At 36.7% G+C, this 20394-nt stretch overlaps 2 protein-coding genes across 4 annotated transcripts; one reads left to right on the forward strand and one right to left on the reverse strand.

Annotated features, from left to right (window-relative positions):
* The first annotated feature begins 462 nt into the window (after positions 1–462).
* Positions 463–10052, forward strand: LOC108489112 (uncharacterized). Of its 3 annotated transcripts, none has more exons than XM_017793402.2 (5): positions 463–795; positions 884–1195; positions 1947–2816; positions 4015–5193; positions 6507–10052. In XM_017793402.2, the coding sequence occupies exons 2-5, from the start codon at positions 1006–1008 to the stop codon at positions 9440–9442; spliced, it is 5175 nt and encodes a 1724-aa protein (XP_017648891.1). In that variant the 5' UTR covers positions 463–795; positions 884–1005; the 3' UTR covers positions 9443–10052. The 3 variants fall into 3 exon arrangements, with proteins under 3 accessions (XP_017648891.1, XP_017648890.1, XP_017648892.1); XM_017793401.2 differs by having other exon boundaries at positions 466–795; positions 903–1195; XM_017793403.2 differs by having other exon boundaries at positions 466–795; positions 903–1195; positions 6510–10052.
* Positions 10053–13380: 3328 nt separating this feature from the next.
* On the reverse strand, positions 13381–20065 carry LOC108488540 (uncharacterized). Its single transcript, XM_017792821.2, has 7 exons — positions 19737–20065; positions 17877–17985; positions 16448–16578; positions 16247–16315; positions 15939–16085; positions 14708–14824; positions 13381–14595 (listed from the first exon to the last, which is right to left on the reverse strand). The coding sequence occupies exons 1-6, from the start codon at positions 19950–19952 to the stop codon at positions 14708–14710; spliced, it is 789 nt and encodes a 262-aa protein (XP_017648310.1). The 5' UTR covers positions 19953–20065; the 3' UTR covers positions 13381–14595.
* Between the last annotated feature and the right edge of the window lie 329 nt (positions 20066–20394).

Raw genomic sequence — 20394 nt, forward strand, 5'->3', positions numbered from 1 at the left:
AAAAAAAAATTATTACTAAAAGTTCATCCATTAGAAGTATTGTCAATAAGGCTACATCTTCTAACATTATGTTTTTTTTAGATCTTTCTCATTTTTAAAGTTTTAAAACAAAGTTGTTTATTCAAATAAAAAGCTACCCTTAATAAATTAATGTGATAACCACAAATGGACACGCAAGTGTTGCCATTATGGAAATGTAGCAAGGGCAAATCAGTCAGTAGGAAGAGAGGAAGTAATTGAGAAACTGAGCCTTTTTGTCCTCGTAAAATTCATTCAAATCCAAGGGTGATTTGGGAGCAATAAATGAGGGTAGGTCCATTTCCAAAAGAAAAAAAAAAAGGTGACGACTAAAAAAATAAAAAAAAGTATCTGTGTATTTTTATTATTTTAGAAAAAGTAAAAAAAAAATCAAACAAGGGTTTTTTAATCATCATTTAAATTAATAATTTCACTTTAAATAATATTTTATATTTATTGGACGTGAAAGTTGATTGAAATTTGGTTTAATAGCAGCTTTGAGGTACGGATGCCATGCTAATCTCTCTCTTCCCTTTCTCTCTCTAGGGCTTTCTTTGTCTCATATTGGCTTCACCTTCATGTCTCTCACTTTCTCGCCTCAGATTTTCTTTCCAAACAAGCCTTAGACTGAGAAACCCCTAGAAAGTCCTAGAGAATTTCACTCTTTTCCTCTTTCTATTCGGTTCTGCCGATTGAAGAAAACCTCATAGAAGCTGTAGATCACCACCGTTTCAACGCAGTTGGATCCGGTTCACTGAGACAGCGACATCCTGTTTGGTGAGTGTTTCTTATGAACAGCGCCGCAGTTTTATTCCATACCGCTTCTGTTTTTGTTTCCTGGAACTGAGAAACCCGAGTAAAACAGGTTATGTTCTTATTGTTAGGTTTTTTGGAAGAAGCATTAGTTTTTTTCAGGGTTCGATAGTTCGTGTAAAAAGAAGAAAAACGGTGGCGTTCTGTTGGGTCGGCGCTGCCTCATGCGATTTGATGCCGCCAGAACCGTTGCCTTGGGATCGGAAGGATTTTTACAAGGAGAGGAAGCATGAGAGGACGCAGTCGCTGCCTCAGCAGCCACTGACGGCTCGATGGAGAGAATCCTCTTCCATGTCGCCGTATCAGCATGCGTCTTTTAGAGAATTCACTCGTTGGGGATCCGCTGACTTCCGTCGTCCTCCTGGTAAGTTCTTTCCATCCTTTTTTATGCCGTTTGTTTCATCCCCTTTCTCTTAGTTTAATCCCTATCGTTTGAAAGTAAGGATTTTACAAGCATGAATTTGGTGTGGTGGGTTATTTTTTTTGGTGTTGGGAATTAAGGACTGGTCAGATCTATGGGTTTTTAAGTTTTGGTTTAGTTTCTTTTGGGAACATTTGATTTTTTTTCTGTTTATTTCATTTTAGATCACACATCTTCATTCCAATTGAAGGAGATTTTTCTTTTTACCAGTTAGTTTTTTTCCTACTCGTTTTGCTTATTGCTTTATTTAATAAATCAGCGTTCTTGATTTTCTGCTTAGTGTTTTCTTTTCATTAGGGATAAGGATTTTGGTCTTCATATTTTTTTGGGTTATAGAAGAACATATACTTTGATTTTGATGCATGGGGATTTTAAAATTGTTAATGATACGCTACCTCGCCTTTTTGGAGAAGGATGAACCTTTTTTTGGTTTTCTGGGTTCTATTTGTTTGTGGATCGTTGGAGGTAGAAACTGTTGATTTTTCTTTGGTTCCATTTACTTTGATCTATAAATGGAGAATTCTAGTTCTCTAAGAAATATCCTTCTTTTCTTTTTGTTTTCCCACTCTTTTGCTTTTAAGATTTAAGGTTTATTGAATTTCCTTATGTTTTAACCCTGGATTTGGAAGATACATATACATTGCACGTGTTGATACTTTTGTGTTTTTCCTTTGTTGCTTCAATTTTTATGAAGGTCATGGTAGGCAGGGCAGTTGGCACCTGTTTGCTGAAGAAAATGGTGGTAATGGGTATGTTCCATCGCGATCAAGTAACAAGATCTTGGATGATGAGAATTTCCGTCAGTTGGATTCTCGTGTAGATGGGAAATATAGTCGAAACAGTAGGGAAAACAACAGAGGGTCTTATAGCCAGAGAGATTGGAGAGGTCATTCATGGGAAAACTGCAATGGGTCCCCAAGCACTCCTGGGAGGCCTCATCATGTCAATAATGAAAGGAGGTCAGTGGATGATATGCCAACATACCTTTCTCATACTCACTCTGACTTTGTAAACACATGGGATCAACTTCAAAAAAGCCAGCATGATAATAAGACAATTGCTGTAAATGGGTTAGGCACAGGACAAAAATGTCAGAGTGAGAACTTAGTAGGCTCGATTGATTGGAAGCCTCTGAAGTGGACTCGCTCTGGAAGCTTGTCTTCACGGGGTTCTGGCTTTAGCCATTCAAGTAGCTCAAAGAGCTTAGGTGGTGTAGATTCTGGTGAAGGGAAGCTTGAGTCGCAACAGAAAAATTTGACCCCTGTCCAGTCTCCTTCTGGGGATGCAGCAGCCTGTGTCACATCTCCTGCGCCTTCTGATGAGACATCGTCAAGAAAGAAGCCACGCCTTGCATGGGGTGAGGGTCTGGCCAAGTATGAGAAAAAGAAAGTTGAAGGCCCTGATACAAGCATAGATAGAGCTGGGGCTAAAATATCTGTCCGTAATACAGAATTTAACAATTCTCTGAGTTCTAATTTGGCAGATAAGAGCCCTAGAGTCCTTGGATTTTCTGATTGTGCTTCTCCTGCAACTCCTTCATCTGTTGCTTGCAGTTCCTCTCCTGGTAAAAAAATAGTTTCTTAAATATTTATTCAGTTTTAAGTAGATTACCTAAAACAAGTATATGATATCATTGACAATGTTATTGAAGGTATGCCTGCACGATGAAATGGATTCATGTCAGCATTTTGGAGTTACACAATCTATGTGCTTTTACTGACTATTCTCTTCATATACCAGCAATGATTGACTGTCTTGTAACTTAGCATGACCCTTTGTTAGATTATATGTTCCTGATTTGCCACTTTTCCTCCTCTCTGACATTTTTAATAACATAATAAATATAAGGTTGGATGATGAATAAAGCATGCACAACTGTTTTAGTAGGCCCACATGCCGATTAAATTGATGGTTAGAACACTGTTATTGTTATTTTAAATTGTACATACTCAGTTTGAAGACCATGGAAAAGATTGACAGAGACATGTTTCTTTTCATTCCTATAACAGTATGCTTGTTTCTCATGCTCTAGGAACCACTTTTTCAGTACATAACCATTCTTGACTCTCCACTTCCCCCTTAAAGCATTGTCTTTATGATTGTATGAGGTGATTGCTGTTTTCCTTTTATCAGTTCTTAGGTTCCAGTTATTGATGGGTATACCTTACTATGTAGAATTATAGAGCCTTATTTTTAAGGAGGAAAAAGTCTAACATCTTGTTTAAGTTTCACATTCTTAAATGGTGTTATCCCACTTCTGTAAATATTCGGTCCCCTGTCTTATATTCTAGTTGCACACTTCCACCTATTACCAATTGGTCTTGGTGGGTGTTTAACTTGGTATTAGAGCCTACAGTTGCTCTGTAGCTTCCCCCATATGAGGTTGACAACTCTAGTGAGGTTCATATGTAGGCCATTGTTGAGCTACATGTGAAGGGTGTTTAGTAGTCTTATCTCACATCTATTCAGTTTTGGTTGTCTTGTGGTCTTATATATTCGATTTGGCTCATTCCGCTTACTAACAATTTTTTTAGATTAGATGTTTCCACTTGTAGCTTCCAGGCCATGTCCAAATTAGAGGGTTTGTTATATGTATGTAGTCATGAATGCATGTGTGTGCCTGTCTGTGTGTGCATATATCAGAGACTATCAAATTGCTGGATGTTAAATGATTCCCTTCTGCCTTTTATCTTTATTCTTGCATATTGGTTGCAATGGGTATACTTTCTCATTTATCACCACAATACCGCTGGTTGTTGCAGGTGTGGAAGAAAAATCATTTGGCAAAGCTGCAAATGTTGATAATGATACTAGTAATTTATGTGGTTCTCCAACTCTTGGCTCTCAGAATCATCTAGAAGGGCCCTCTTTTAATTTAGAGAAATTGGATATCAATTCAATTATCAATATGGGCTCTTCACTTACTAATTTGCTTCAAGCTGATGATCCTTGTACAGTGGATTCTAGTTTTGTTCGCTCTACTGCAATAAGTAAGTTGCTACTATGGAAAAGTGATGTTTTGAAGGCTTTGGAGATGACTGAATCTGAAATTGATTCACTTGAAAATGAACTTAAGTTGTTGAAAGGTGACTCCAGGAGCAGATGTCCTTGCCCAGCAACATCCAGTTCTTTTCCTGTCGAGGAACATGGAAAAGCTTGTGGGGAGCAGGAGGCTGCATCTAGTCAGATCCCTCGACATGCCCCTTTGCAGATTGATGCTTGTGGTGGTGTTCTTGTTGAGAAGCAACCCCTTTGTAATGGTGTCCTGGAAGAAGTTAATGATGATGTAAAAGATGGGGATATTGATAGTCCTGGAACGGCAACATCTAAATTTATGGAACCATTGTCTTTGGAGAAAGCAGTTTCTCCATCTGATGTAGTGAAGTTTCATGAATGTTCTGGTGATTTTGGTACTGTTCAATTGATGTCAATGGGGAAGGTGATTTTAGCTACTGGTTCAGGTAATGAAGGGACTGCCACAACCATTTCTGCAGAAGGCAGTGTGCTAAAAAGGATTGATAATGATGCACATGTTCCAGAATCATCTAACTCTGATGTTGGCGGAGAGAATGTAATGTACGAAATGATATTGGCCACTAATAAGGAATTGGCTAATATAGCGTCTGAAGTATTTAATAAACTATTGCCTAAAGATCAGTATAACGCTGAGATCTCTGAAATTGGCAATGTAGCATGCACAGAGTCTGATTCAGCAATCAGGGAAAAAATTGCAATACGGAAGCAATACTTAAGATTTAAGGAGAGAGTTTTGACAATTAAGTTTAAAGCATTTCAAAATGCTTGGAAGGAAGATTTGCGTTCACCTTTGATGAGAAAATATCGTGCAAAGTCCCAGAAGAAGTATGAATTCAGTTTACGATCTACACACGGTGGCTACCAAAAGCATCGGTCCTCCATTCATTCACGGTTCACTTTTCCTGGTAATTGTTTGAGCCTCCTGCTTAAGAATGGTTTATACTTGTTGCAAGTTTTATTGTGATTTTGCATGTGGCTGAGTGGCATTACTTTAATTTAAGTTTGTAATGCTTCATTTTGTTTCCTTTATCTCTTGCCTTTTACCTTTTATCTATTTCAATTTTTATTAGAAATGAAATTATTATGTAATTGTAGCTGAAAAATCAATATCGGAAATAGAGGAAAATCTTGAATGCAAAATGAGGACTAAGCTAGGTTTCTTCTATCATAGAGTCAAGTGGATAAATTTAAGTTCGGTTCTCCCATGCCAAGAAAATAGATGTTGAAATTTATGGTACATCAAGGCAATTCAAGGAAAGAATTGAGTTCAGTGGATATTGAATCAAATAGTAATCGATACTAACAAGGTATACAAAAGCTTCATAACATGATGTTAGTGCTGGGAAGAGATTATTGCTCTACATGAACCTTTGTTCACGGTGGAAGATGCATCGTTTGGCATATAATGAAGTTGAAATTATCTGTTGGTTACTATGTTCTAACATCATCCATGGTTTTAGAGATTCTGAGTTTTTTTGTGGATATTTGGTAATAACTGGAGTAAATACAAGGTGCTGTGCTTGGACCTTTATCTGGTGAAATTCATTGCATTTATTGTGAAAACCTAGCTATGATCACTTGAAATTTGGTATATTGGTGTTTCAATGGCTCTAGGGTACTAAAACCAGTCTGCCGCATTTGTCTCCAAGTTGGTGTATGGTAAATTGTAGGGTTGGTTTCATCTTCCTTCCATATTAACATATGTTCTGTTAGTACAGATTACATGCCTGCAAGACTATTATGATCATCATATTTGATTTGGCTGAATTGTATGCCACTGCAAATGATGGATTGTCAAACTAATATCTATGACGTATATTGTATCATCTTTTAAAGAATCAGGTTCTTTCAGAACTATTGTTGTGACTGAAATTTTATGTTTTAGTCAATGAACTGAGATTCACTTGATGGCTTTAGTTTTCCTTGTGAAAATTTATAAAGCCACTTTGAGTGTATTGTATTTTCCTGTATTTTGTTTTTCTCTTAAATGCTTTGATCTAAGCAAATTGTTTTTCGTAATTATTGTAATGGTTTTCAATTGTTTTTTCTTTCTTTCTTTAAAAAACCCTAGTAAATTTAGCAAGGTAATCATCACTTTTGATTTTGATTTTCTTCTAGTTTTTGTCTGTTTTTGCTTTCTTTTCTTGAAAATTGTTTATTTAAAGATTAAGTTATTGCTAATGATGTATATTGTTACTTTTGGGGGTTGTTTTTGTAGCAGGAAATCCGATCCTGGAACCTAGTGTGGAGATGATGAATTTTACTAGTAAACTACTTCTAGGTTCCCATGGCAGGCTTTACAGGAATGCTATGAAAATGCCTGCATTAATTTTGGATGAGAAAGAGAAAAAGGTCTCGAGGTTTATCTCTAGTAATGGATTAGTTGAAGATCCATGTGCAATTGAGAAGGAAAGAGCTTTGATCAATCCTTGGACATCCCAGGAGAAGGAAATTTTTATGGATAAGTTGGCTGCCTTTGGGAAGGACTTCAGAAAAGTTGCTTCTTTTCTTGATCACAAGACAACTGCTGACTGTGTTGAGTTCTATTACAAAAATCACAAATCAGAATGTTTTGAGAAAACAAAGAAGAATGACCTGAGTAAGCAGCAAGGGAAATCTGCTGTGAATACCTACTTGTTGACATCGGGGAAAAAACGGGGCCGTGAATTGAATGCAGCTTCCCTCGATGTTCTTGGTGCAGCTTCAGTTATAGCAGCTCATGCAGAGAGTGGCATGCGAAACAGGCATACGTCTGGTAGGATCCTTTTAAGAGGGCGTTTTGATTCTAAAAGATCTCAACTTGATGATAGCATTGCTGAAAGGTCATCTAATTTTGATATTGTTGGAAGTGATCAAGACACTGTTGCTGCTGATGTCCTAGCAGGTATATGTGGTTCTTTCTCTTCAGAGGCAATGAGTTCTTGCATCACTAGTTCTGCTGACCCTGGAGAGGGTTACCATCATGACTGGAAGTGCCACAAAGTTGATTCTGTGGTTAAAAGGCCTTCAACATCTGATGTGTTGCAGAATGTTGATGGGGATACTTGTTCGGATGAGAGTTGTGGGGAAATGGATTCTTCTCATTGGACTGATGAGGAAAAATCTGCCTTTTTACAGGCTGTCTCATCTTATGGTAAAGATTTTGATATGATTTCACGATATGTTGGTACAAGATCCAGGGACCAGTGCAAGGTTTTCTTTAGTAAGGCTCGTAAATGCCTTGGACTGGACTTGATACATTCAAGAACCAGAAACATGGGAACACCCATGAGTGATGATGCCAATGGTGGTGAGACTGATACGGAAGATGCTTGTGTCCAAGAGAGCTCAGTTGTTTGCAGTGAAAAGTTGGGATCTAAAGTTGAAGAGGACTTGCCTTCCACTATTGTGAGCATGAATGTTGATGAATCTGATCTTACCAGAGAAGCGAATTTGCAATCTGACCATAACATATCAGAGGGAAACATTGAGAGGCTAGTAGATCATAAAGATTCTGTGGCAGCAGAAGTTAACTTTTCCAATGTGGATCAAACAGAGCCAATATCCGAATGTGGTGCTGGTGATATGGATGTTGATAGCAACCAGGCCGAGTCACTACATGTTCAAAATAATGTTGCTTTGGCCAATTTAAGTGCTCTAGAAAATCATGTTGCTGAAGAGGGTGTTTCTGGTGCAGTATCAGCGTCTCATAGGGGGACAGGAGATTGTCATCCTAGTTTAGATGCTTCAGTTGAGCCCAAATCTGGTGCTGCTGCTTTGTCTACTGAGGGGTTTGGAAATAATTTGGAGGCACAGGAAACTTTGTCATCCAAAAATGTTATGGATGTCCGTGATACAAGATGCAATGCGGAGATTGGCAGTCAAGTTATTTGTAGGCCGGATTTAGATAAAAGTAGTGGTGAGTCCATTGATAAAAATTCTTGTTTAGATTTTAGCTTCAGCTCCGAAGGTCTGCATCAAGTTCCTCTTGACTTGGGTTCTGCTGGAAAGCCTTCTATCTTATTATTTCCAAATGAAAACTTTTCTGCTAAAAATTCTGCATCACATTCTGATGCCTCTCAATGTGAAAAAATTTGCAACCAAGATAGGTTGTCAGTGACACTTGCTTATCAGGGGAATGAAGACAAACAGCCTAACAATGCTGTTAGTGGACATGAGCCTGAGCATTTATCTGGAAAGCCCTCGGTGGATCTTGCTGAATTGCAAATCTCCACTTTGAAAGAAATGGATATTGATATTGGTCACTGTCAGTTGCCTGAAGTTAAAAGGCTTTCGACCTCAGAAAAGGGTGTTACTGGTTCATATTTAGTTCAAGATTTTCTTCAAAAGTGCAATGGTCCAAAATCACCATCGGAGTTTCCACAACTTGTCCAAAACTTAGAGCAAGCAAACAGCAGGCCAAAATTCCACTCTCGTAGTCTGTCAGATACAGAAAAGCCTTGCAGGAATGGTAATGTCAAGCTATTTGGTCAGATACTCAATTCCAGTTCCCAGGATGATGGGAAGGTCCGTTTCCCTGAACAGAGCATGAAATCTTCAAATTTGAACTTCAGAGGTTATAACAATGTTGATGGAAATGCATCTTTCTCAAAGTTTGATCAAAATATTATTTTTGCACCGGAAAATGTTCCCAGGAGAAGCTATGGTTTCTGGGATGGCAATCGGATACAAACTGGGTTATCATCTTTGCCCGACTCTGAAATTTTAGTGGCGAAGTATCCTGCTGCGTTTGTCAATTATCCTGCATCCTCATCTCAAATGCAGCTGCAGGCATCGCAGTCTATTGTTCGGAATACTGACCGAAACATGAATGGTGTTTCAGTTTTCACCCCAAGGGAAATAAGCAGCAGCAACGGTGTGATGGATTATCAAGTGTACGGGGGTCATGATTGTACCAAGGTGGTGCCTTTTGCCATGGATATGAAGCGACGGGAGATGTTCTCCGAGATGCAAAGGCGAAATGGGTTTGATGCAATCTCAAATTTACAGCACCAGGGAAGGGGTATGGTTGGAATGAATGTTGTGGGGACTGGAGTGGGAGGTGTTGTAGGGGGCTCCTGCCCAAATCTTTCTGATCCTGTAGCGGTACTTAGGATGCAGTATGCGAAGACGGAGCAGTATGGTGGACAGAGTGGGAGCATAATGAGGGAATAAGAGTCGTGGAGAGGTAAGGGGGACATGGGCATTCGCAGGTAGTATAAAACCAAATTCCTCAGCAGCAAATATTTCTTTGCTGCACACTGTATAATAGTTTTTTTGTCTTTGTTTTCAATGAAAATGATGATAGGGGCAAGCAGTGTCTTTTTTGGTAAAAAAATATTTAGGTCCCTTTGTAATATTTGCAGCAGCAGTCTTTGTATTTGTTGTATTTGATGGAAAATACACAAAAATAATCTGTCTAAAGTTTAGGAGGGCCAATCCAGCAATTTCACTGTTTCTTGTAGGGTGTAAACGAGATACTTTGCTACAAGCTATTCAAGTTCAGCTTGAAAAAAGTTTCGAATTCAGTTAGATGTGAAGCTGTGTTGAATTGAGTATTTTGCTTCTGCACGAGTTTAGCTTATCTTTATTGGTATCGCATTATAATTGAGATTTGCAAGGGTTGATCAGTTCAGAGGAAATTTGTGTGCTCCGCAGGAGCGAGTTTTTTTATATTTCCCTTGCATCTTAGGGGTAGTTATACAATTACAATATTTAGCATCAATCCGTGATTTTCATCTTGTAAAAACCATGTCAAGAGTAGACAAGAGTTCAAAGTCTGAAATATGTCTACAAAATTGATGCAATTTTAGTATGTGAAGCCATTGCGCAAGAAAATGACAGCCATCTCTGTTGTATAATGCAATGCAATAGTAAGGTATTCCAGGCAGGACACGGGTTTGAATATTAAATTTGATATTGTTGGGAGAAGTAATTATAGATCTTTAAAAACATGAGTTTTCTTTGGCACATTGCATGTTTATAGAGATATTATAAGTTTAAATCTTGGAGATGGCATTGTTAAAAGGAGTAACCATATCCCTAAAAGGGTAGACTCTACTATAAAAAGGATATATACTATCATAAAATAAATCATAAAAGGTAACATTCATAAAAAGGAAAAAGAACATTGTAATTGAACAGTTGATAGAGCTAAAAAGCATAATTGAACTGTTCCGTTTAGTATAAGAAGTAAAATATTTTTTGCTACATCTTTGTTCTCTTTCTAAGGAAGTTTGTCAAAAACATGTCAGGTATATGAAATGAGCACGAAAACATAGAATGGAAAATTCTTTGTTTAAAGCACACGATTATAGCTTTAAACGAAAACATAGAAAGGAAAATTTATTACTTACATTTTCTACGAGGGGCATCAATTCTAAATTTTGAAATCTATTCAATTTAATCTAATTTTTACGATTTAATCTCTATACCAAAATTAACTATTTAACCTTTCCATGAACTCTTGAAGTTATTTAACATTTCCATGAACTCCCCCTTCAAGTTTAATTACCCATGACTAGATTCAAGAAAAAAAAAAAAAAAACCCAATAATCATACAAAATATGCATAAATGGTAAACTTAATAAAAATAGAAAAAACTTGGGACTTTTTTGGAAAAGCTTGAAAGCAATGAAAATAGTATCAAAGAAAAAAGAACACTTAAAACAAAGCTGAGTAAGATTAAAATAAATATTAAAGTGTAACTACTAGGAAAATTGAAGTGTTAAAAGATAATTAACTCCTATGTACAATAAACTTAACTAACTTAACATTAAGTCATAAAAAAAAGAGTTTGAACAAGAAAAACACTAAACCCTAAGCTAAAAAGATGAAAATTTAAAAGTTTCTCATTCTCCCAACTAAAAGTGACTTTTAACATTTGATTATAATCCAAAATTTTGGACCAAAATGTCTTTAGATGTTATATTTTGATTGGAGGTAAGGTTGGACAAGGACTACCCCGCAGTCATTTTTTTGTCCCCTCACAACAGTAGTTGAATTAGGGGAGTCTCAGTATTACAATGCCACTGAAGATGACCTTAATTCTCTTCATTTTGTCAGAGCTATCACGACTTTCATACTTTGATATCGCGATACCCTATTCTAACTGATTTTTTCTTCACTTAGGGCTACCGTCGACTCCTTATAACACTCAATTAACTCGTTAGATTATCTATGATGCATTTGGCTAACTCAAGTCTCAAAAATAGCATAAATCTAACAAAAACAATTTATTAACAACCAAAATTAAAAATCAACAAAAGTAAAGAAAATACACTTAATTTACTTAAGAATAAACTCATTAAGTATAATGGAGAGCCTAATTTGATAAATAAAATTACGGCAGACTAGAGAGTAAGTAATTTATTTCATTTTGGGACATAAAGGAACATCTAGGGATACATGCAATGCAATGAGAATAAGTGTTATCTTATAAATTGGACTTGCTGGAGTCTGAAGGTGAAAGTGGTGTCAAATACATTAAACTCAAGAAAGAACTTGAACTCAAGATTAAATTTTGTACAAGAAATCACAAGAATACCTGGATGAGAAGTATTCACCATGGTTAGAATTTGTATATGGTAATAACTTTAAATAGATTTATGGATGGCATTGTGCAAGCACGTCAATAATGCCCCTGACAGGCTGCTTGCCTTTATCGTCCCAACTAGGGCCGAATGGTCCTACTTCCCTATCACGGGACCTGTTCAACTGTTGTGTCTCTTGGGTCAGGTATTGCTTCAAGTGGCCCTTTTGGATTACTATTTCTACTGCATCCTTCAAATGGACACAATGCTTTGTGTGGTGTCCAAGAGCGCCGTGATATCGGCAATGGTGGTTGGAGTTGTTTTAGTGCTGGCTTGGTGGCAAAGTGGGTGGTGCCTCCAGAAATCCTTGGTATTCTATTTGGTCAAAGATTTGCGCTGGGGAGCAAGTAAGCTCATGATAAGTGCGATACTAATTGTACGATGCCGAGACCTTTGATCTCGGCTTGCTCTATTTTCCCTAATAGGTCTTAGGCGACTACAGGATTGTACAGTATTAACTCGTTGATGGCCTCTTGATTTGGAGGGTTATACTGTCCATATCTCTTGTTGCCCACTCCAGAGTAAGTTCTTGGTTGATAATCTTAGAATCTTTGCGGAGAAGAGAGGCGTGGAGGATTGGCTTGTCTGGTAGTAAAGATAGAAGACTTAACATGAGATTGTTCCACCTCATCATTTTTCGAACACCTGTAACTATCTCGTACAAAGTGGATAACTTGGTTGGTGGATCACTGATAATAATGTACCTTAAGTGCTGGCGAAAAGTCCCAGCAATCAAGGCCTAAATGGCCCACTCATCTGTAACCCCTTTGGTGATAATTGTGGCAGTACTGAACCTGAAGTGACGAACATAGTCATAGGGATTCGTTTGCTCTCTACGGATGGTCATGAGATAGGTAGGGGATTGTTGCAATGTCTTGTTAGCCAAGAATCTGCTCATGAACAACTCGACTAACTGCTCAAAGGAGTGGATAGACCCTTTTGGAAGAGAGAGATACCACGCCCGGGAGGTATGAGAAAGGGTCATGGAGAAGGCTCAACACTTAACCACGTTAGACGCACCCAGGATGTTCATGTGGTTGTTGTAATGGACTAAGTGGTCTTCCGAGTCCCCTGCGCCATTATTCGTGAACTTAGATAACTTGAAGGAAGCCGAGATGTTGAAGGACAATACTTCAGGGGTGAGAGGCTCATTAGAGTAACTCCAAGAAGTTTCGTCTGTTTTGGCCCCTTTCATTTCTTGCATCATTTCCATCTTGAAGGCCTTCAACTGCTCCTCCAAGGAAGTATTATTTCCTCGACCCCGAGTGTTCTGGGAGTCGACTAGTCGGTCGTCGTTAACGGGTCGTTAACGGGTGGATCATTGGGATTATGGTGCTCGTGGTCTTTGCAGACTGTGGATTGAGCCTCATCATCTGGATGTATCAGATCGCCTCGCCTCGCCTCGCAACTCTGTTATCAGCTGCTCATTTTGCTCGTTCTGCAGATCGAGAAGGTGTTGACACCCTTGTTGCTCATTGAAGTGATGTTCCTGTTGAGAAAGCTGCTCTTCCAGACATCTTATTTTCTTCTGCACTTCTGAAGCATATGGTTGGGACCTAGAAGGCTGCTACTGAGAAGCCTGGTCCAATGGTATAGTGGTGACGGTCAGCTGAGCTAGAGAGTGGCAAGGCAAGCAGTGGCCTACTGCAAATAATGAGCTATCTGCTCCATAGGATTCAAAGGAGACATGCTAGAGGATGGTTAGTTGGTGGATGAGAATATTCTGGCGAAAGCGAGTGGCTAGCTTGCAAGAATGCTCGATCCTCTAAAAGGAAAACGGGAGGTTGATTGGAATCAGACCTTTCGGGCTACTGGTCCTTTGGTAACTAGCTGGTTGATAGAGAATCGAGGGGCATCTCTCGAGTGGCTTACCGTGCTGCCACATGTTCCGGGCCGGACGGGATGTAACAATATTATTTATTTTACCTTTTATGCCTTTGTTGCAAGGCCTACCGATGGGTCTATTTGTCTCTGTTTCTTTTGTTTGCCTTAATGGTTTGTTTTTGAGCTCTCAAGTTATTGCTTAGTATCTCGCCGCTTACATGAATTTTTCTCCGAGGAAGGCTGGCTTTACTCAAAACTTGTTTGGCTCCTGTCCTTTACTTCGTCCAGCTTTTAAGATTTTTTCATTTGGGTATGGCTATTCTGGGATTTTAGCGTGCATGGCTTTTCTTTTTGTATGGGATCTCTGCCGTATTTGATTCTCATTTCAATGAAATCATCTTTGATTAAAAAAAAAAAAAGGAACTGCTTTTAGTTGGGAGCCAATTCGTATTTACATTCATAAATGTATACTTAAATATTTCAAGGGAGGAAATCTGGGGTGAGCCTTCTTTTTTTTTTTGGGGGATGAGGCACCTATAACGTAGTTACTCCCTGCTACTACGGGCTATCTTGATTGAATTGAATGCATTCATTATCTCTTTGCCCCTGTAGCATAAAAATCCAAATATCTTATCCTCAATCATCTGAAACAAATTCAGCCTTGAAAAAAAAAAAAAAGAACAATCCATATTTACCAGAATGAAATCAAAGAAATAAAAACTTGGAACAAATCAATGGTGTCATGATAAAAAACTGAAAATGAAACCCCAAAATGCTTGAGCCAAGTTCAGAACTGCCAAAAACGGCATCATTTAGTTTGCTCTGTTGAAACAATATATATACCAAAAGGGCAATCAAATGGTCCTTGGTTATTTCTTGATGCATTGAAGAATTGGATAATAATTCTGATTCCTGGTTTTAACGGAAAAAATTACTTAAATTAGTTTAGGAACAAGCAAAAAGCAAATAAAATGTCAGCTGATGGAACTCTTGTAAAGTAGCTTTTGAAGCATAGTAAACTTACTTAAGGATTAGTACCATCGGTTGCTTTCTTGTATTCAGGTTTCAGCTCATACGATCCTTGATTAGTTCCCTTGTTGTTGTATATACACAGGTCTTTAAGTATATCTTTCAGAAATTGCTTCAAAGAGAGAGAAGTCCGAAGAAGAATCAGAAAACTGTCAACTTTTGGCTTTAAGGCAATAAGTAAAATAGTTTGTATTAGTCAACAAAGATCAAGATTGCATCATTTATGCTTTGAGTCAATGACAGTTTATCTTTCAATACCATATCTAGTGGAAGGAAATATGTTATACCCTGAATTTTGTTTGCAGATTGACAATCCGTGTTGAAAAAATCTTACACAAGCAATCAATACGTCTTCTGATTGTCTAGAACCTCTAACCTTTATATAATGTTTCCCTTATTTGAAGTTCACTTTTTCATTCTTTTCTAGGGTTAATCAAAACTCACTGACATGATCCCTTATATATACTGAAACCACCTGTATCCGGATCTGTTTTTCTAAAAAAAAAAAAAAACAATAGCCTACATTACCTTAAGTCAAACATGAGTGTGGAATACAGGTCTGTGTCTAACATGTACGTTCAGGTTTTCTTTGGAAGGTTCTTGGAAAGCCATATCTTTATACATAAAATGTCAAACACAAGTGCTGGACACAGGTGCTTCAAGAAAAATGAAAAGTTCAAGTAACATAGGAAACAACACCTACGCTAGACCATATTCATCTCTAACACCTTATGAATCATTTTTCAAGGCCCTCTTTAATTTAAAAGCAGGGTTAGCTAGAATTGAATTATAGGTATGCCAATAGCATTAAGGGTGTGTTTGGTTGGGTGGAAAAGTAGAGCGATGGGAGGAAGGAAAGGAAAAGTGGAAAGAAAATGAATTTTGAGTGTGCTTGGTAGGAAAGAAACGTGACAAAAGAAAATAAGAGGGGAGGGAGAGAGATGTGCATGGTAGCTCAAGATTATGCATTTTTCAAATGTTCTTTTTTTTTTCCTTCCATTTTCCACCTCTACCAAGCAATGAATGAAAAGAAAAAGTAATTTTCTTTCCAATTTTTCCATTTTTCCTACCATGCACACCTATGAAAAGAAAAATTATGTTTTCCATCCTTCTAATTTTCTATCCCTTCAATTTTCCATTGTACCAATTTTTTTCAACTCTACCAAGCAAAGCCTATGGTTCTAAAAGTTACCACGTAAGTAGAAATAATTGATTAAGAAACATACTTCAGGTTGGTCTGTCTCTTGAATCAGTTGTCTTAAAGTCCAATTCGATTGCCTTTCAAAGAGCTTAAACATAATATCTTCCATCTCCCCACGATCCCTCCTTGTTCTTTTTGTATCAGATGTCTTGGCAGGCGCCTTCTTCTTTTCCTATTGCAAACACATCAGCTCTCCTCATACATATGGCAGACAGATTATAAATATATTCTGATTGCATATATGAGAGCAAATGAACAGTCCCCAGGAAAACAAATCAGTGAAGAACATTATATTTAGATAATTTTACATATAAAGTTAGTAGGCATATGTACATTGAATACAGCAGCAATAATCATCCCTGGCATAGGCCTCATGTGAGTTCCATTATCATTGTCGATGACCTGAAATGTAGAATACATAAAAAAAATTAAGGGAAAGAGAAAGAGGTACAGGAAAGTAGAATATGTGGGAAATTATCACGCCAAAAATACCACAAAGGAAGTAAGGACACAATCAAGAGTAATTCTTAATACCTGTATCTGTCTGGATTTGTTCATAGATTGATTTGTCCTTTCACGGCAAAGTTTCCCATAGTTTTCGATGTTTTCATCATGAGGTCTCATGTCAAACTTGTTCAGTATTTTTCCCTCAACCGCAAGCTTTCCTGCAAGATAAGACAAATTTCATAAATAAGGACAGTAACATTTCTTAACATTGAATCTCCAACCCAGGTTTCTTTCTAGTTCATCTTGATATAAGAAAATTCTGAATTTATTCACTGCACTAAACAAATATGTACTGGAGCAGCAATGTTTTCATGCACAAGTCTGTGTATTAACAGGTTAGACCTATGCTCTGTTAATGATTCAAAACATAATGATCCCAAAGAAAGTTAAACTGTCTTACAGGTCCCTGTACTATAGGTTGAAGAGTAAATTAGTCCCTCTACTATAAAGTTAAGCATTTTAGTCCTTGTAGAGGTAATATTTTAAAAGGAGGTAATATTCAACGTTAAAAAAATGCCAACTTTTCGTGTTTTAAAGTCACATGGAAAAGAAAACCAAAATTTGACATTTAAAAAAAAAAAAAAACATGACAAGGATTCAATTGCTCATTTTTTCACACCTGTTTTAGAACACAAGTCAGCATTATTTAACAGTCAACCTTACCGCTGTTTATAGTTTTACCTATTAGCTTCAAAAATAAATGTACAAGGACCAAATTGATCACTTTTATAGCAGTAGGACTAATTAGCTCCTTAGCCTACAGTACAACGATCCCCTAGTAGTTTAACCTTCAAAAGAATCTCATTGGGCCAATTATTTACATATCTGTGCATAAATAATATTTCAAGATAGAGGCGTCTCAAATTAGCAACTTGGATCTGTATTCTTGTCAGAATAATGAATTAACTGGAACTTTTAAATGTTAACAAAATAACAGTTTGACACTATTAGGATCCATGCTTCCAATAAGCCAATAGAATGGCGTATCTCCCTGATTCTATGCATGACCAATACATGAAAGGTCCAGCAAGATTGTTTGCTTAATATTTCTAAGTTATAATTGCAACAGTTTAAGTCCATGAGAATAATCCTTCTTAGTTAGAAAGAATGATGAGTTACATGTTATGATTGTTTCAGGATAGCTGCTGAGCCTTTGTTTTCTCCTCTTCAAAGAAACAGACCTACCCATTCCCGCAAAGAAAATGGTAAACCAGCTTAGGATTTCACATTTAACATAACAAGCCAGCATCATACCACTACATTTAACCTGTAAATAAGAGACGAATTGATATCTGCATTCCCCAATTTCAGTGTAAAGTGTCGGAGAAAGACTAGATCAGAAGTAGCTTGGAGATGAATATCATTTATAATACGAAATGATAATCTAACTTGTTGAAATACATTATCCATGCCAAGAATAAGGCTAGTATGTCCTGGGATGATACATGCTTATTACCTTGGGAAGTCTCAGAAAACACAGACATTGGAACAAAGTCTTTGGTCATATCCATGGAATAGCGCTTCGGTACATCCCCGGTTTCTGTGCCAACCAATTCCATGGTGAACTGAGGTTAAAGAAACAAATTACATAAGAAAGAAGACAATGAGAGCATTATTATTCTAAGTAAAAGAACATATTTCCACCTTGCTCTCTCAATTGATAAAGAAAAAAGAACCAGGGAAGAAAATCTGTCAAAATTGATTGACAAGCTATGAACATCATTAAGCAATAAGGAATACGAACAAGTTAACCGTGACAGCACATATTGTGGGAAAGAAAATGGAAAGCACAGGGAGCTAAAAACACCCTGAAAAAGTAAATACAGAGCTACCTAAATCATCCAGTTGAGGGCTGAATTCATTTTTGTGATTCACTTTAGTTTTATGACAGTTGAGAAGAACCACACTTTTTTTTAAAGACATTGATGCACGAGTTGATTGCAAGCAATACAATGACTCAGCAGAAAGAACCAAATTTAATTAAATCATCATGATCAAGACCCTCCATAATCAGTTATGACTTCAATTAACTCCTTAGTGGAGGTAAGTAAATCCCATATTTGACCCAATAAAGATATGTTCCTCTCAAAGATAAAAAAGTAACTCTGAAACCATAAGTAATGTGAAAACCAGAGAAAGGTACCGCTTAGAAAGGAGAACCCATAAAAGTAAGAACTCAAATGCTGATATATATACCATTTAGTTTTGTAAATTTCTCATCCAAATGAGACTGAAAAGCTACCCAACTTCATTTGAAACAAATCTTTAAGACCTGAGGCTAAGCTTAATGGTTTGTCCAAGTTCTCAATCATTAAACGTCTATAAGATCATTAGCTAAGATCCTTCACCCACTTTGGGAACCAAATTATCTTTCCAGCTAACTTTCATCAACAGTTATTGTCTTAACTTAAAATTTCATGGTTTCAACTTTTTTTATACCATATCAAGAGATTTAACCACCCATTCAAGTCAAGACAATCTCATGGTTTCTCTATGACTACTGTTATCAGCATCAAGCCTTTCTCTAAAACATCAGTTATAAATAAAACTATCTAAATGGCACCAATATTACAAGATTCATTCTTCCATGGGAACATTATAATGATTATAGAACAGCTCATCTCTCTGTAACTGAAAAACGATGCATGCAAACAATTTCAACCAAACTAAAATATAATTCACCCACACCAATATATCCAAGGTAACAGGAAAAAAAAAAGACAAAATTTACTTAACAGAAAAATGTTAAAGAACAGAAAATGGTCAAAGTTAAAAACTTTCATCACATATTACTCAGCAAAGATTTCTTATTTTATTTCTATTTTATTTCCCAAAGAGAAAAAAGAAAAAAGCATCAACACGTTCCATTAAACCAGAATTTGAAAAACCATAAAAAAACACAAAACATAAGAGGAAAACTTTAAAAAAAAAGTTCAAATATGGACAAAGGGGAAAAATGCATGCAGTGAAACAAACCCAGAAAACCAAAAGATACTTAACACATTAAAATCCATTAACCCACATAAACAAAATAAATCCCTGAAAATCACATGAGATGAAAGAGGGAAAAAAAAAGAGAGAAAACGATAAAGAAAACAAATGCATGTACTGAAACATATCCAAAACACCAAAAATGCGTTAAAACTTTATCAATTATAACGCCATTAACCCAGATAAGCAAAAAAAAAATCCTGAAAATCACATAAGATAAAGAGAAACAGAAAAGGAAAAAAAAAAAGGAGAAAGAAAGACGAATGCATGTAATGAAACAAACCCAACAAATCAGCACAATGTTATTGTTTAAAAGGATGGAAACCTGAGGAGAAGAGGAGTCATTATCATCACTGGAAACACGGGGGTCAATGGATAGAATAACTTTGGCAACCGCTTGAGAAGGAGAAGCAGAAGAGGTAGAAGAAGAAGAAGAGAGTTGAGGGGCTTTGAGAGAGCGTGAAACTAATCCAGGGCATTTCATTAACCACACCGACCTTTCAGCTTTGCTTGTTTCAAGATAGTTATCCTTGTTTTCCATGGAAAAATTATTTGGAGGACAAAATATGGAAATAAACAGAAAGAAAACACAAGCTGTTTTTCCTTTTAACAAACAAACTCGGTAAACGGTAGAGTTTATGATGGCAGGTAGGAGTTTGAAGATCTTTTGTTTGTTTTATTTTGTGGGTAAACTATACCTAATCTCCCTAATTATTTGGAAGTTTATATTTTGGTTACTTCACTTTAAATACTTACAAGAATGGTAATTGAATTATTTAAAAATTTTTATTTAAATTATTGAGCTATTAAAATAGTTATTGTATGGTGTTTTCTATTCGTATTGCTTACATGAATTGAAAGCTATCATTCATTTTCTCTTCTATAATTCAATTTTTTTTGTGAAATAATTTTGAACGTTACGAATTTATGAATTAATATGCAAACGATTTTCTTTTTTTTTTTTTTTATCTCTGACATTGACC

Source organism: Gossypium arboreum, chromosome 10 (assembly GCF_025698485.1).
Source record: "Gossypium arboreum isolate Shixiya-1 chromosome 10, ASM2569848v2, whole genome shotgun sequence".
Classification (NCBI taxonomy): Eukaryota; Viridiplantae; Streptophyta; class Magnoliopsida; order Malvales; family Malvaceae; genus Gossypium; species Gossypium arboreum.